Source organism: Ambystoma mexicanum, chromosome 4p (assembly GCF_040938575.1).
Source record: "Ambystoma mexicanum isolate Mex_15411 chromosome 4p, UKY_AmexF1_1, whole genome shotgun sequence".
NCBI lineage: Eukaryota > Metazoa > Chordata > Amphibia > Caudata > Ambystomatidae > Ambystoma > Ambystoma mexicanum.
In genome coordinates, this window is record NC_090927.1 from 703968711 (window position 1) to 703985002 (window position 16292).

Genomic DNA, 16292 nt, shown 5'->3' on the forward strand with positions numbered 1-16292 from the left:
GCAGGAGGCGCACATCATAGTACAAACTCCTCAACAACCCTTGCAGTATTTACAAAGGGACAGAATATGTGCTGGGAACGTATCCAATTCCAGAATTACTTCCTGGATTCTGTCCATATAAAGGCTTTCCTGTGGAGGTCTGGTAGGGCCTAAACAAGAGTCCTTCGGCAAAAGGATTGGCAGACTTGCAGGATTGTGCTCTAGAAAACAGTCACAAGGAGGAAAGTTGTGCCAAAAGAATCTGAGGCCTACCTAGTGTCCCCATACAAGTTTTGGAAGAAGCCACTTGCCAGGGGAAACCCACAGTATGTGGACAGGTGCTCTTACCATAACAATGTGGAGGGGGGTGGGTGGGAAGACTAGTGGCTGGCTTTGGGATAGCATGGTTTAATGATACCCAAAACCCTCTGCTAGGTACAAACATAAGACCCAAAAGTAGTCAGGTGGAGGAGTTGATGGCCATATATCAATCCATCCTCGTTTGAGTACACCAACTCAAAGAATTGGTGGTAATCACTTACTTCGTCTAGGTCAGGAATGGGTTTGTGGAACACCCGTTTCATTGGAAGAACAGAGGCATGCTTTGTTCTAAAGGCAAACCATTACAACATGGGAGACTGACCCCAGCCCATTGATGATCTGGTGACCGTTAATGGAATGACCACCTATTGGAAAAAGATTAGAGGTCAGATAGAGGAGCCAGATAAGGCTCGTAAACACCTGGCTGACCAGCTGTCTAAAACTGAAGCTCTACAGGGAGATTTCAGATATCTGGAATCCCTGCTAGGGGAAATTCAAGATACAGCTGTCACCAAATCCCAAACTCATGCCAACAGTGAACTCTCAGCTGCTCAGTGGAGTAGATACCCCTGAAGCAAAATTGATCACTGCACAAAAGGTGGAACCTCTTACTGGACAATTCTATCAACATATTAGACCTCGTGAGCTTTCCTCTAACGGAACAGGATTATAAAAGAAGGAGGATCCCCAGCGTTGGTGATGCTTGTGGGATGTTTCAACCCACTAGTCCAGGCCCTGCAACATTACTGTGCATTGCTTGCAGCAGAAACATCAGAATGGCCGCCGGAAAGCATGCTGCTCGCTAAAAATCACCAGAAAGTGCGCAGTAAAAATCAGAAAAATAGGCCGCCATCCACTTTTGCCTATGTCAGTGGTACCAAAGGAGACTACTGTCAAAACCCATCATTTGGCTGCCCACAGAGCAAAATCATTGCAAGAGAAACACAGCTGTTTTAAAAATCTGATTTTCCCTGGCTGTCAAATTTGCAAAAATCATGGCTCACAAACCACCCAAAAAGATCCAATCTCCCTGTTGGGTGGTGAACATCATTCTACATCAAGAATCCACATAAATACAATGTCCACATAAGTATATGTTATCTAAACAAAGTCCACTTTTGAGGATAGTTGCTGGAAGAAATCTGTCATAAATGGGTGTAGTACCGTTACTCACCTCCGTCAGAAGCTGGCGATTTAAAGCCTGTCATGTGTAAAGTTGTACATTAAACTCAAACTATGCCAAAGAAAGACTATCAGAAGCCTAAGAGGTGGATACAATTCAAAACTATATTCTAAAAAAGCTTGAAGAAATTGTTTGATGCATTTGTTAAAAATGTGAATTATATTTTAAGACAAGACAATTTCAGACATTGTGTTTAAAAGATAAGGTTTCCCACACTGGGCTTCAAACACATTCCACACCTCCCTAAACAAAGGAATTTGTTCTCCTGTGCTCTTCTAAGAAACTGGCAGGCTGGTGTGAAAAGGAACTGGGAGGGGCACCCTGGCCTGTTGCTCTGAGTGCAGACAAAGCTGAATGGAAATGCTAATTTGGGGCGTCAATAGAAACTGCCCTAGCAGGAAGAAGGCCATGTGACTCAGCCAAGACCTTGGAGGCGGGCCAGACTGAAAATGTGGATTTGAAATTGGATTAAATATATGTTTAAGGAAAATACTTCTAAAATATTGTACCGAACTGACAAAAATATGAAACTTAGAGAATATTAAAATGAAAGTCGCTCACAGTTTAAAACTAATCTTGAATCAGTGCGATGTTCTGAGACTGAACCACAAAGTTTAATATTGTGGTTGTGCTAGGAACATGAAATATTACAGAAGTATGACCAGATGGTATGTGCATGTATATGTAAAAAAAAGAATTGTACAGATCCGAAAATGTGTAACCAACCAAACGTGCGAAAAAACCTGTGAACCGAAACTCGTAGGAACATGGGACTTGAACAGAGACGTGCCTGAATTAATCTGTGATGTGTATATGTAATATTAACAAGTTCGGCATATGGGAAATATGTTTTTTGGGAAAAATAGATTTTCTAAGTAAAAGCAAAGGGGATGTTCTTCTCTAGATTGTAAATGGCAGCATCACTGACACATGATGACACGGTTCCCTTCTCGAATCAGGGAACAGGGAATTCTGACCTATCGGATCCTTCCTATCGGATCCTTAGAGGGTTGGGCATAGACAATCAGCCTCCCCACCCACTTTGGAAAATTGATAAATAGGGACTGTTGAGGACCCACAGACACTTTCTCACTCATCAACTGATCCCCTGGCGAAGCACCCTGCAGGAAGATCCAGACGCCAGAACCAGACTCCAGAACCCTGAAGCAGAGGCCTAATCCAAAAAGCTGAACCCTTTTCAGCAGGCCTTTAAAATATAGCTCTGATTTTAACCCCTAAACTTCCAAGGAGCACCACAAAATCCAACAGCCTGGCTGAGCTGGTTCGCTTCTGTCCTAGAACCTCGTGCTAGAACCAGACCCATAGAGCAGAGCTGTACCTAGAACTAACCCGTCAGATCCAGTCCAAGAGGCCGCGCAGACCAGAGTGCTTTGCTGAGAGCAGAGTCCAGGTGCCCTGATCCTGTCCGGTGGCGAGTGAAGTCCAAACCCTTGACCAGATCTTTGACAGGCCCATTCCATTCCAAAGCCATAGGAGTGAGTATTTAATATAGAACTGTCCATAGTCATCTCTTAGTTTAAAGTAATCCTATTCAATCCATTTTAACCTATCCAGAACTGCATTATAGAATCTTGTGTCCATCCTGAATTCTTCTCATTATATGGTCTGATAATTGTAGCGATAATCATCTGTGCGCTGATATTTTCTGAAGAAAGTCAAGCGTCCTGGCGCACAGTAATCAGAGCGGAAGGTGCCCTGTTCTGGTGATTGCACCGTTGGGTGTACTTTCATAGCTCTGTAGTACAAGTCCATCTTGGTTCCTAATCTTTAACGCGCATCTTTCATTTTGAATTTGGACTCGTTTCTGAAAAATCTACCTTCACAAAAACCTAACTTTTGAACCGTATGTCCTAGAAATTTAAATGTCATTTTGAAACTAACATCTTCACCTTTCAAACGAACCCGAAACGACATTCCGATTCCATAGTTTTTCCGTAATCGCCTTTCCCGCACGCGGAAAAGTTGCCACCATTTCGCATTTGGCTCAATTTCACCACATTTAAAAATAGCCATTTCTTGCTTTCAACTTCTGAATTTCGTTTTCCATCTGCTAATCATTTATAATCATTGCTATTGTTTACCTGACCCAATCCAAAGCAACTCACTAGTTCTGAATTTCATTTAGCGAATTAAAAGCATTTTTAGCATTTTCCCCTTCATTGCAAATCAAATTCAAAACATTCTGACCTGTTTTTAAAGCATTCCTGTTCTCTCCAAGCCTGCTGGGGGGGGGGGGGGGTGGAACTGCAGTTGATTGTTATTCCTGATACCTGTGTGCACTCATTCCAGCTCTTCATATTGCATATTGGGGGAAGTAACAGGGGAAAGAGTGATCACATTGTCTTTGATTGAAGTCATATCAAGTTTTATTTCTGTGTTGCATTCCTTCCTATCATTGCAATTTCTTGAACCCATACAAAGTATTCTCTGCTACATTAATCCTCCTATTCCTACTCCCAATTAAAGAGGTTGTTGATATTGTAATGTTACCCATTGCTGATCATTGTTCATATTCCTAAGTGTGATATTCAGATATTATTCATAAAAGTATTATATATATTCAATTCTTCAAATAAATATTTTAATTTGCAAAACAAACCTATTTCTTGGTTCAGTGAGACCGGGGGAATTCAAAGAGGGGCGTTATATAAGGGTACATCATCCAGAATTAAACGAACCTTTGACATAAAAATATATAAATAAGGGTTTCCATTGGGCATCCCATACTAGGCATTGACTTAGTTGGAGTGCTGGATTGAAATCACACACATTTTCCAAGATGTTTTGAATCAAAGACAGTTTGTTGGTAAGGAGTGCACCATCTGGATGTGACCAAGAGCCTGATGTTGAATCACACCCATGACGCAGCTGCAGTCATAAGGGGTTTCACAAGACATTACAAATTTTGTGAGAAGTTGCATATGGGCCAGGACCTTAACATACATCCAAAATGTGTGCTCAATTCCAATCAAGTTCTCACACACATTGAGCTCCCTTACATAAAAGGTGAATGAAGATGCATTGGTCAGATTTGCAAGTTGATTTAATCTGGCCAGGGATTCACTCTTCTAGGGGAAACATACATGTTGACGGCGATATGATTATTTGCAAAGTGGGCAGTCTTCCATCTCCAAATCGTAAGGCGGAGTCAGCTGCTGCTCTACTGATCAACCACGTTCTCCCGTTTCAACCTTCTGCAAAGGAGTCGGATAAAGGGAGTCATTTACCAGTGAGGCGACACCAAGATGTGGGAGATTCTAGGGGCAAAAGAAAGCTCCACATAGCTTACCGCCCAGCATCGAGCGATGCAATAAGACCATTGCAAATATTGTAAAAAGATGTTTGCGGCTGACTCTGCACCAAGTTGGGACGTTCGATTACCAATGATCCCGATGGCTCTTCGGTCTAACCCCTTCTACAATTCAAATGTCTCCATTTGAACAGATGCCCGTACAAAAACCCTCAGCATCTGCTCTATAGAACTCGGGACCAGACTGAATAACGTGCTCACCACTCACGAGTATATGGAGAATCCAATGAAGTACCTCCAGCCTGTTTTTGCTTATGCCCAGTCCAACTTGGAGAAGTCAACTGAAGGGATGAACTCCTACTAATATCACGGAAAAGGAGGAGGTAGGTGAACGTTCATCTTTATACATTTTCAGAGGAACCAGGCCAAGGAACTGAAGTTCCTTCCGTCTTGGCGTGGAAGTTGGAGATGATGGATATCATTTCACCTGGTGCCTGTATGATCTGCATCCCAAAAGGAGAACAGATGGAAGAGAAATGGGTCCATATCAGTTAGCTCGCAGAAGTTCGAGCCGGTGACCCATTTGAAGGATGAAAGGTAAAAAAAAAAAATGTATATATCTATATATCTCCGGTGAGTACTAAAAACTTATAGTATTAATGCCGACAGAACATTAAAACTGAGATAATGTTTAAACAAATTAACTGACTTAAAGGAGTCCAAAGAGTACCCCGTAAACCTGGAAAGGAAGAGAGATGGAAATCGAGGAAAAGAGACCCCTTGCTTCCCTTGGGAACACAGAAGATGGATGGAAACCAGAGCACCACCTATTGAAGAAAAAAAATGGAGAACGGGCCATTTTCCATCAAAAGGAAAGATGGTGGGAATGATTAGAAAAAAGAAAATGAAAAAGAAAATCCCTACTATTCCCTGCCTTCTTACCAAAGTTCCAATATAAGCAAAGAGGGGGTTGGGGGAGAAGAGGGGTTGTGGGTTATTTTCAGCCCCAGAATATAAATGAACTGCATCAGGCTATGTTACGCCCAAAAGTGGAACACTGTTGGCTGGCAGACAAAAGCCCAGCAACAGGGCCAGAAGGTATGCGTTTTGAAACAGATGACTGATGTACTGAAGTACAGCTTTGCCAAATACACAGCTCTCCATAACATTTGATTCTTTTGACAGATGGATTGAAAATGAACTTCATAAAAGAAAAAAACTCCATTGTCAGAGTCATTCAAAAGTATGTTGTAATGTAAAGTGGACACTGATGGCATGGTGCAGGTTCAAAATATAGGTTATGTAATGCAAGATATTGGTGCAGGCCTCGGGTGGAAAGAACATTCAATTTAAAAATCATCATTTTTCTCTGTTGCTGTGTTCATTCGGTTACAAAGGTTAAGCACTCACCCAAACCACATCTCCCCCACCCAAATACATTTGCCAGACTCATTCTGCAATCACTTAGTAGTTTACCAGAATCAGGAAGGGGCCCGAGCTTGGGCCTGGTCCGAAAAGGTTTATTGGGGTGGAATGAGGTCCACGGAGTAAACAAAAATATAAAAAACTTTCTAAAATAACCAAAATTAAATTTAGTTTTGTGGACGTTTTAGAGCAGCAGAAGGCCACAAGATGTGGAGTTGTCCCTCTGCCCAAGGAGAGAAGGATGTTCAGTTCAATATCCCTGGAAGAATGTAAAGAGGCTTCATTGCAGACTGTCAAAATAAGAGAAAACCATGCACCGCTACATGGCTTGGGGGAATTGAAATATGCCATTTTATGGAGCCAAGAGTATGCATATTATTAAGAGGATACCATAGGTTTCTATGCGAAATCATATTTTGCTCATAAACTTGTGAAACTGGTACATAGATATTCATACCTTTCCAAAAAGCAGAGTTGATGGGGCCGCCATCAAAATTTGACCAAAGTTAAGGTAAAATATGAATGCAACTTCCCATAATAAATCAGCGAGCCAGGTATCTGGTTACTTAATCAAATATCTGTCCGTAAAAAATAACAGAACCTTAACTTTAATCCGGTCATTGGATTCTTTTGACAAAAATATACCATTCGCGCAAGCAACTGTCTGCTGACACCAGACATTGTTCGATGCATATGATCAGACCAATTTAGAAATATATGGGTGTTACCTTCATTTACAAAAATTGGAGAAAAGAGCCAAGTTGAAAATTAACTTCATATTTCAGTTGGTCAGAAATCCAATTTCAGATGGGTGGATTAAAACTCACGGAAATGGGATCTGGACACCGGATGGCCAATCATTGGGAAGAGACGAGGCCTTGTTGAGGAGGAAGAATAGATGTCCAATCAGAATAATTAGCCAATTACCCTGTACATCCTAATATAGGAATCACTGATATCCTTGTGAACAGAGGACAGCACAGGGGCAAAGTGCTGGTCTTGGAAGCAAGACCACACGGTAACAGAGCTTCGAATCCCAGATCGCGCCAAACTCAGGTACAGTATCAGGCGCGTTATAAAAAACTTAATATTTTGTGGAGGTGCTAAAACTAGACGCACAATGGAAATGTGGGAGAATTTATGTTTTAAGGGCCAAAGCAGGAACTAAAAAGAGAGGTGCCACTACAATTTAGAGAGCCAGACAGGTTTGAAGCTGGAGTGTAATTAATGACAGACCAGGAAAGGCAGTCTAACCAGGCTATGCTTCCCATGCAATGAACCAGGAGGACTGCCTGATGCACCAGTGAAGAAGAACCCAGTGCTATCCAAAGTACATAATTGCAACAGATTAAGCAATTGGGGGGGGGGGGGTTTATTTAAATTATTATCTTCCCCCTATATTTAATGGGGTGGGCATCCAGAAGTAGATGCCTAGCACTTTACAAATAATTTAATTCCCACATAACCAAAAGGACAAAGGGGCAATCTTGGGGAAATTCATCGACAAGTGCTGATCACCCATTTCCCTTTTGCCAACACCTGTGCATTCAAAAACAAAATTCCAAACTGTTCAACACTCCCCAAACCCTGCATTAAAGCAGAAGGGGTCCCAATAGTATGCGGAATCTCCAGGTCTGTGCTGTACAAAAAAGTGCAATTCTTGTGAAGCAATGTGAAAATAGCGGATTTAAGAGCACTCCATAGAGTGAGCCACGAATTCCAATGGGAACATTCTCACTGTACAGTGGGAAAGGGTCTCCTTATTCGTCGAGATGAGCATGTCATTAAATGCCTGTGCTAGAAATGCAAAGTGTGCAAGGATCGCATTGCTGTGCATGTCAAACCTTTTGCCTAATAGAAAAATCGCTACATGTATTTAAGTAAGCCACATACAAATTACATTGTAATACAGAATTGCTCTGTCATGTTCCAGGTTGCTGCATTAATTCTCTTCACATTAGGGGTATTCTTGTGAGCGACCCAATTAGCTTAAGTATTCATCCGACCTGTGTTCCCTGCATATCTGACCGTGGGAGGGGTGGGGCATGGAGACCAGAAATGGAAAACGGTTTATGTGGTTGTGTCTTATATGCAAGTGAATTGTGATTAAATAAAAAAAAAAAATTCTACTTGTTGGTAGTGAGAAGTCTTAGCTAGGAAGAGAGAAGTGTTGTGCCACAGAGTAAAGTGGCATACCTTTTCATCATTCTGTGAATAAGGATTTTGTCTACCAAGTAAAGAAAAATAAATGACCAGCGGCCTTGTTCTTGGCGGATATATTGTAGAAGGGCTTACAGTGGTGCGACATAATCAAAAGCGGAGTTAGTCTAGAAGCTGATAACATTATCAATTGGTGTGGCGCTTGTGGGGAGGGCCGAGGGAGAAAAGAACTCCCCAAATTGTTGCCCCATAAATATATTCTACAATCATGCTTGCCCGGGACATGCATACAGAGAGCAAGTACAGATACAAGGTAAAGATGCATCATGCATAACAAGCCAATGTGGGCAGTGAAGCTTTAGACCATACACTATGTGGAGCATCTGATTATTACATCTATATCATTTTTGTATAGACCGCTTCAGAAACACAATTAACCATCGCAACATATAGGTTGTGGCTACCATGAGCAATTCTAAAAGGAATGCATGGGCTCTAGATTAAAATGTTTGATTCCCAGCAGGTGCACTGCAACCTTACCACTGTTGCAAGGTCAGTTAATTACAAACCATTGGGAAATGGTGTACCTGTTTAAAGGGACAAGGAGCTCCATCTACTGCTACAGTAAGAGAATGAAATTCTGTAGCTCTTCCATTAACAATGTACATAGAACCCCGTTTCCTGAGAAATTATTGTAGATTTACTGTATTGTTGTGTACCCCTAAAACAATAAAACGCCACAAGAATATTGATCACATGTAAAACTGCTTTATTTAAATCACAGCTCAAAAAGGACAGTTTAATAAATATTGATCCCAAAGGAGAAACCAGCTTGTACGACGAGTCGGGTCCCTGAAGAACTGCATTCAGTTGGACAAAGGTACTGGTGGACGCAAAGCAGACAAATGGCGAACTGCAATCATTAGCGTTTCTTAGGCATTGCAGCATTTAAGAGTGAATATAGAAGATAACCAGTTCCTACAATAAACAAAAAAAAAAAACCTTTGTAAAAAGCATTGATATGGCATACCCAAAAACATTAGCAGATTTATTTGCAGTAACTATGCCACAATTATTCACTGATGCAACATAACGGAAGGGCAAACGCATGGTTCCCTGGTTTAGAACATTGTGGTAGATAGATGTTAGTTTGACCCAAACGCAGAGGGATCCATGGGCAATGTAATATTCTTTCCTATGTGGAATCTTACAATAGGAAATCTGATTTAAACAGCAGGTATTTCCATTCATCAACTCCGTGAAATTCAAAGGTCCACACGATGTCAGAACCCAAACAATTTTACAAGGGCAGCCTCATATTAATACACATCTAGACAGTGAAAACATGTAAAGGGATTTTATGGTTGCAACGCAAAATGACAAACCCACTAAATTGATCGAAAAGCAACCATTGCTCAGCCAAATCACTTGTAAAAAAAAAAAAAAATAACTGACAGCAGTATGCATAGTTTGGCATCTCCTGTTGTACTAAGATAAAGAAAATTGCGTCTTCACAGTATAGTTGGGAGTTTCTTTGGAATGTATTGGTTATGGACTTCACATCTAAATTTAAAAGAACCAACATATTGGGATAGTAGTATTTTTCCTTTCATTTCATTTGTTCACGTCATGTGCATACTGCGCCTATGTGCATAGCAATTATGTTTGGATATGTGGGGTCATATGCAGCGCAAGGCAGATGCCAGACAAATAAGAACCTATTTTTAGATTTAGTTACTTAAGGTTGAACAGCATCTAGATTTCTCTGAAAGACAGCACCAATATAACTAATTCAATAAGCCAACGAGAATACCGAAACCTGCACTCTGCTGCAAGGTCACAGCAAACTACAGCCCCCTTGGTAGATCAGACAAGCCCTAGTCCCTACGTCCATCTCTTATTAGTAGCCTTGTATGTAGTATGCCTTTTCTTCGAACATGGTACATTGAACAAGGGAGCAAATGAGTGTTGAAAAAGCAATTTCGGAAGTGCCCATAAGGGGGTCATGGTGAGCAGGAGGGTGCGGGGAGAGGCAGTAAGGAGGTGGCATCCAAACCACTAAAGCAAGGGGACGAGAGGAGAGCAAGAGGGGTGCACAAACTCAAGTCTACTCCCATAAACCTGGTAAAGTCTGGTAATGTGTCAGCTTTATTGTTCCTCCATGTTCCATGGTATGGGACACACAACATTGGTGAAGCAGTCTAGTGAACAAGTTGCGTGCATCAACTTGGAATTCCGAGTGACAGAGGTTAAGCTTTGCCATGGTCTGGGTCACTCAGCATTCCATCATCATTCTGGTAGATAATAACTAAAATGTGTATATTCTGCAGTAGGTCAGTCAGTTGCAAGATCTTCAAACTGAAATGGATCCCAGCAATACTCGGACAGTTAGCCACATGAAGAAAAAGATAGATGCTTCCATACAGTCTGGCAAACTTACCCACAACGGAAAGTGTCATTGTTAATCGGTAGAGCAGGGCATCGCGAATTCCTCCTTTTAGATACACTGGCATGCCATTGTCCTCCTAAACAAAACACAAGGTACGAAGTCAATGTAAGCAGTGAATTTTCTTGAGCATTCTAACAAGATTTGCATCTGAAATGGATCCAGAATTTTCTGCAAACTGAGCTATTTTGGCATGCCTCCTTAACATGGGTGGGAAAGTGCATGCCTTTGATTAACCCCTTCGGTCTAACACAGAAAGATTCCAAGATACAAGCAGACCACCTGGAAAAACTAAATTGAAAATGTTCGAGAGTACCCCAACTAATCTGCGAGTCATTTGCATAAAGCATAAGGGGTAGCCCTGGTGACTGTTTTATATGGGACATCAGTGATTGTAATGGATTATTTATAACGCGCTTAATACCCAGAGGTTTCTAAGAGCGGACCCGGGGATCAACCCTGTGTTGCCCCGCACCACATCGTTGTGCTTCCAAGGCGACTTTGCCCCTGAGCCATCCTCCCCTGACAAGTGGGAAAGGGTCTTCTGGAAGCATCATTTGCTCTTCCACGATGTATGTTGCGAATGCCACAGGATCCTCTAGCCTCCTGCATCTCGCCACAGGAATATGGAAATTGTGGGAGCGCAGAGAATGGTTAAATTATCAACGTTATTAATTTTCCCATAAAGGAAAAGGTGCACCCCATGGTCCAAACAATCTCCCATGGTGCATTCTTGCGCTGACGTTTAAGGAGTGGTTCCTGAGCTAATCTAGCGGGAAGCCAAAAAACAAAAAAGGGATCAAAATTATATTTGAAGGGAAAGGGGTTGTTTCACATCAAGGTGGGGGTGACCTGGGTGAAAGAAGCAAATTGTTTTTGCACATAGTTTTCATCTTGGCAGGAAATCCAGTGGGTAAGGCATAAAAGTAATGCAATAACTTAACTGCACTGTTGGGGGCGTGGTTTATTGCTGCGGGATAGGGTGAACTTCCCTAAAGCGCCTGCCGATCCAGAGCTGATCCTGTGAAGAAACTGCATTTTATGCCCATCGCGCAGACGCAGCCATGGATACATGAACACCCAGCCCATGCGCTGTGCCAGTATGAGGGCTGCACGGCAGTGAAAGGAACGGATTCGGACAGCAGAAGCCGAGAGAAGCCCGGCATACTAGTACTCAAAATGGCCGCCCGGGAGAACACAAAGGCAAGAGAAGGCACTTCGTCGACGTGGTTAACGAAACACCCTCACAAGTGGATCCCAGGCAGCAGAAGGGGACCACAAACTACCTTGCCTATACGGTGACTGGGAGCACCCCTGGCAGAAGGCAGAAATTCGCGCAAGGAAGACAGCCAGCTGATCGGAGCCCCGTAGAAGAGTGTGAGGCTGTTACTGTTACGTTGTGGCAGGGAGCACAGCTGACACCATCGCAGCGGCCTGCAACGCTGAGCGAATGACATAATGCACATGACTGACCAGGAGAGGACTGCAGAGCCAAGGTGAGGAGTTGGTGGGGTAGAGGGGGCCCTAGCTAGACAACGTAACATGAAGACGGCTTCCCCCTCTCTACTCCGGTGGCCCGTGTAAGAACCCTGGGCCCATGGCTTTAAGTGGGGTACAGTGTTGCCAGGTCGGAAGGAAAAAATAAGCAGAATGCCCTTCAAAAACAAGCCCAAAACAAGCTGACTCCCATCCAAATAAGCGGAAAAAACAAGCGTGCACCTAAACAGTTGTGGAAAGGTCTCAAAAGTAAGAAACATAACACAACAAGAAAAACATACATAGACAGAACACCGACATAGTGTGTTAGAACAATATTTTATTGCATGGTGACTAGAAGTCCCAGATTGCAAAATAATACGGCCCTGAAATATTTGTATTTATTTTATATAGCGCCTTAATCCAAGGCGCTATATAATATTGTAACATGGCCAATTGGAAGCTGAAAAGAAACATGGCCTTCCTGAATACATCTTTCTGAGAAAATGTTGTATATAGATTCCAATAATCCTCTAACCCAGTCTTGCAAAAAAAAGTTTTAAAAAAATAAATAAAGGATGTTAGTGGATAATGCGTCAGCACTGGGGATATCACCAGGATAATATTGCTATAGAGTGACGCTTGCTAAACTAAACCAATCCCCTTCTTTACATCTTTACATGTCAGTGTGTCTGCCTGCATGACAAAACTTTTAAAGTGTGCTTTTTTGCATATGTTTAGGCATTTGGCATTGATGGGCCACCTGGTGGGCAAGTAACGATCCCATCAGTGCCAAACACTTAAGCATATTCAAAATACAGGGCGCACCCGAGAGCAAGACAAAGCAGCAATTGCCGTCAAATGCTGCCAGCAGCCCAGTGCAGGACGCTCTGTGCGACGTGTAATGGGCTTAACAGCAATATAAACAAGCCCAATTACACGCGCACAGACGGTCCAACAAGCGGACGAAAACCGCGACAAGCGACCTCCAAATATTATAAGCGACTTTGGGCAAAAACAAGCCCAAAGTCGCTTATAATAAGCGGACCTGGCAACACTGGTGGGGTAAGAAATCGAGGGGGGGGCCTCATTTGGGGCGTGGCCTGAAAAGTACGCAAATCGTAGGGTATACACACAAATATATATATAAACCTTATATATTTGTGTGCGTACCTTACTATGGTTTGTGTACTATGCAAGCCATCTTTTCTAAACAGAGATATGTAACATTTCTACGTTTATAAATGATGGCTTGCAAAGTACACAAACCATAGTAAGGTACGCACACAAATATATAACATTAAAAAATATTTGTGTGCATACCTTACGGTTTGCCTAGTTTTCAGGCCATCTTTTTTTTAAAGATTTCGGGTTTATAAAAGATGGCTTTGAAAGTACACAATTCAAGCCATCTTTTATAAAGCTTTGACTACGGACAAAGTTGTCCGTTGACAAAGCTTTATAAAAGATGGCTTGAAATGTGTACTTTCAAAGCCATCTTTTATAAAACCTGAAACGCTGAGGAATCCCCAGGTTCGCCGAGGGTTAAAGACGCCTCGGTGACCTGGGGAAACAAAGGGACAGTAACTACCTCTGGTGACCTCTCGCGTGAGGGGTCACCAAAGGCAGTTACTATGACTCACAGAAGTGGCAGCCAGTCACAGCGTCGCTGTGGCTGGCTGCCACTTCTGTCAGCTCGCCTGACTTCATGGCAGGCGCATCTCCCGTCGCGGCTGCAGCCGCGACGGGATAATGCATTCCGCCAATGTTGCGGTTGGACGGGGGCCCCCGGCTCAGTCCCACTTTTTGGAGACTGCCGGGGCCCGGACCCGGCAGGCTCCGGCCCACTTTAAGCACTGCCTGGGCCCCCCCAGCAGGTCATCAAATTGGAACCCTGGAAATGGCTGAGCCCATGCAGTCAAGAGGGTGACACAGGAGGCACTCTAGAGGCAGCAGCGGTCAATTAGTGGCGTAAGACAGGGCCAAAGGAAAGTAGGGTGCCGGGCAAACTAGCTCAAGGGAAGATTACTGTAGCAATAAGATTGGGAGGCAGCTGAGCAGTGTGAGTGGCCAACAGGGACAAGACCTGGAGCATATACTGCGAGTGGGCGGCCTCGTCGATACCTATACTGGAACTAATAAGGGAGTCAAGTCCAAAAACAAGCAGACCACCCTGGAGACAACAAATCAGATGCCTCGACTGGAGGGGGCAATGAAGGAGGCAGCCTCAGCCTCCGGGCACCCCAGGAACCAGTAATCAACAGATCATAGATACGATAGGAGTGCTGCAGACCAAATTGGAAGGTAGGATTGACGCAGTCGCTATTGACCCGACACTGCTACGCCAAGATGTCAGCACAATTGCGGCACGTACAAGCCACCTGGAAGAGCAGGCGGAGGAGAACACAAATACGTGAGCAAACCACGAAAGATGTGGACGTTCTGATGCAGAGTGAAACTGCAGGAAGAAAGGACGGAGGAGGTAGAAGGACGCGCCCAGAGAACACATAGGAATTGTGGGCCTGCCGGAGGGTGCAGAAGGAGCGGATCCCACCAACTATGTGTAGAATATATTGCTGCAGGAGATTGGAGCGGGAGAACCAGCTCAGGGGTTGACAATTGAAAGAGCGCACCGCTCCCTGGGCAGAAGACCGCCCCCCGAAGCGCCCGCCAAGCCGGTGATAGCCAAGGTGCTGAACTATAGGGACCGTGAGAAAATTCTAGCCTTTTCCAGAGCCGGGGGAAGGATCCAAAGAGACTCAGCCGTGTACCCAGACTATACATTTCAAGTCCAGCAGAGGAGGGCGGAGTTCATTGTCGTAAAGGCTAGGCTACGGAAGCAGGACTTAAGTACATGCTTATATAACCTGCGAGACTGAAAGTGATCCACAATAACTCGCAACAAATCCCTTTTCTTCGAATCGCCGGAGGAAGCGCACGTTGGATGGACAGCACGCAATTGCCGGAGAAACTCGAGACCAGCCAAGGGCCCAGCTAGTGCTGAAAGTCGAGAAAGCGCAGGAAAGAGTGAGGCTCCTGAGCACTGGTGGGGACTTTCATATGGTTGGCAATAAGCAAACCTGGTGTGATAACTTGCTACGATGTGGCAATAGCGCAGGGGCCAGAGGGAATTATGTTAGTCTGGTAGAGGGACACCGAGTGGACCTGTAGCCCCCTAGTTTTAGAGTAGTTGAGGACTGTTGGTAGGGTCCGCCCGTAGGGCACCGGAAACTGTCTTTTGATGTGTGGAAAGGAGCGGAAACAGGATTATCCCAGCATGCATCGCATAGCAGAACTAGTTATTTTTGTAGTTCTAGTTATGGGTGGGGTGGTGTAACTGGGTGTATGGGGGGTGATTTGGGGATAAAGGGGTAAGGGGATGCCTGTCGCGATTCAAGATATGGTAGGTCGATCACCTAAGACTACCAACAGAGAGGTGTACATACAAGCATGAGAGAAGATGGCCGACTCGATAAGAATTATGTCCTGGAATGTACAGGGGTTGAATAATTCTGTGAAACTTAAAAGAGTGAGCATGTATATCTGGCGGCATAAGGTGGGAATCGTTGCTACAGGAGACACCTAGACAGACAAAAGAACCTGGAGAGAGTGTGGGTGCTGGTGGGCTCTACTTACACGACGTATGCAAGACGAGTTCTCATCTGGATGGCGCCGGACATACCTTTGAAAGTGTTAGCAGTGAAATCAGATAACGAGGGGAGGATAAAATGGGTTAATAGAGAAACGTGAGGTTTGTGTTGTTAATACATATGCACCCAACCATGACGCCACAGTGTTCTTTAGATCGTTGCATGCAAGGTTGGGGTAATATAGAGGTGGCACTCCTATATGGGGGTGGTGGGGGGGTACTAGTAATTGTACAAGGGACCCAGTCTTCCATAGATCCGACTCCAAACATAAGAGACTATCCCCCACAGCGAAAGTGCTAAACTTGCTGGTAGAACACTTTAAAAATTGCGTGATTTGTGGAGGGCGGAGCACGGTGTATTGAAAGGATATTCCCATTACTC

General features: G+C 43.7%; 1 protein-coding gene across 1 annotated transcript in view; it reads right to left on the reverse strand.

Annotated features, from left to right (window-relative positions):
• Nucleotides 1-9091: 9091 nt before the first annotated feature.
• The window catches only part of COX7A2 (cytochrome c oxidase subunit 7A2), a 48535-nt gene continuing 41334 nt past the window's right edge, over nt 9092-16292 (reverse strand). The window contains exons 3-4 of the mRNA XM_069606264.1: nt 10780-10864; nt 9092-9317 (exon numbers count right to left, since the gene is read on the reverse strand). Coding sequence (XP_069462365.1) covers nt 9262-9317; nt 10780-10864 — 141 coding nt within the window. The 3' untranslated portion in view covers nt 9092-9261. The remainder of the gene's footprint in view (nt 9318-10779; nt 10865-16292) is intronic.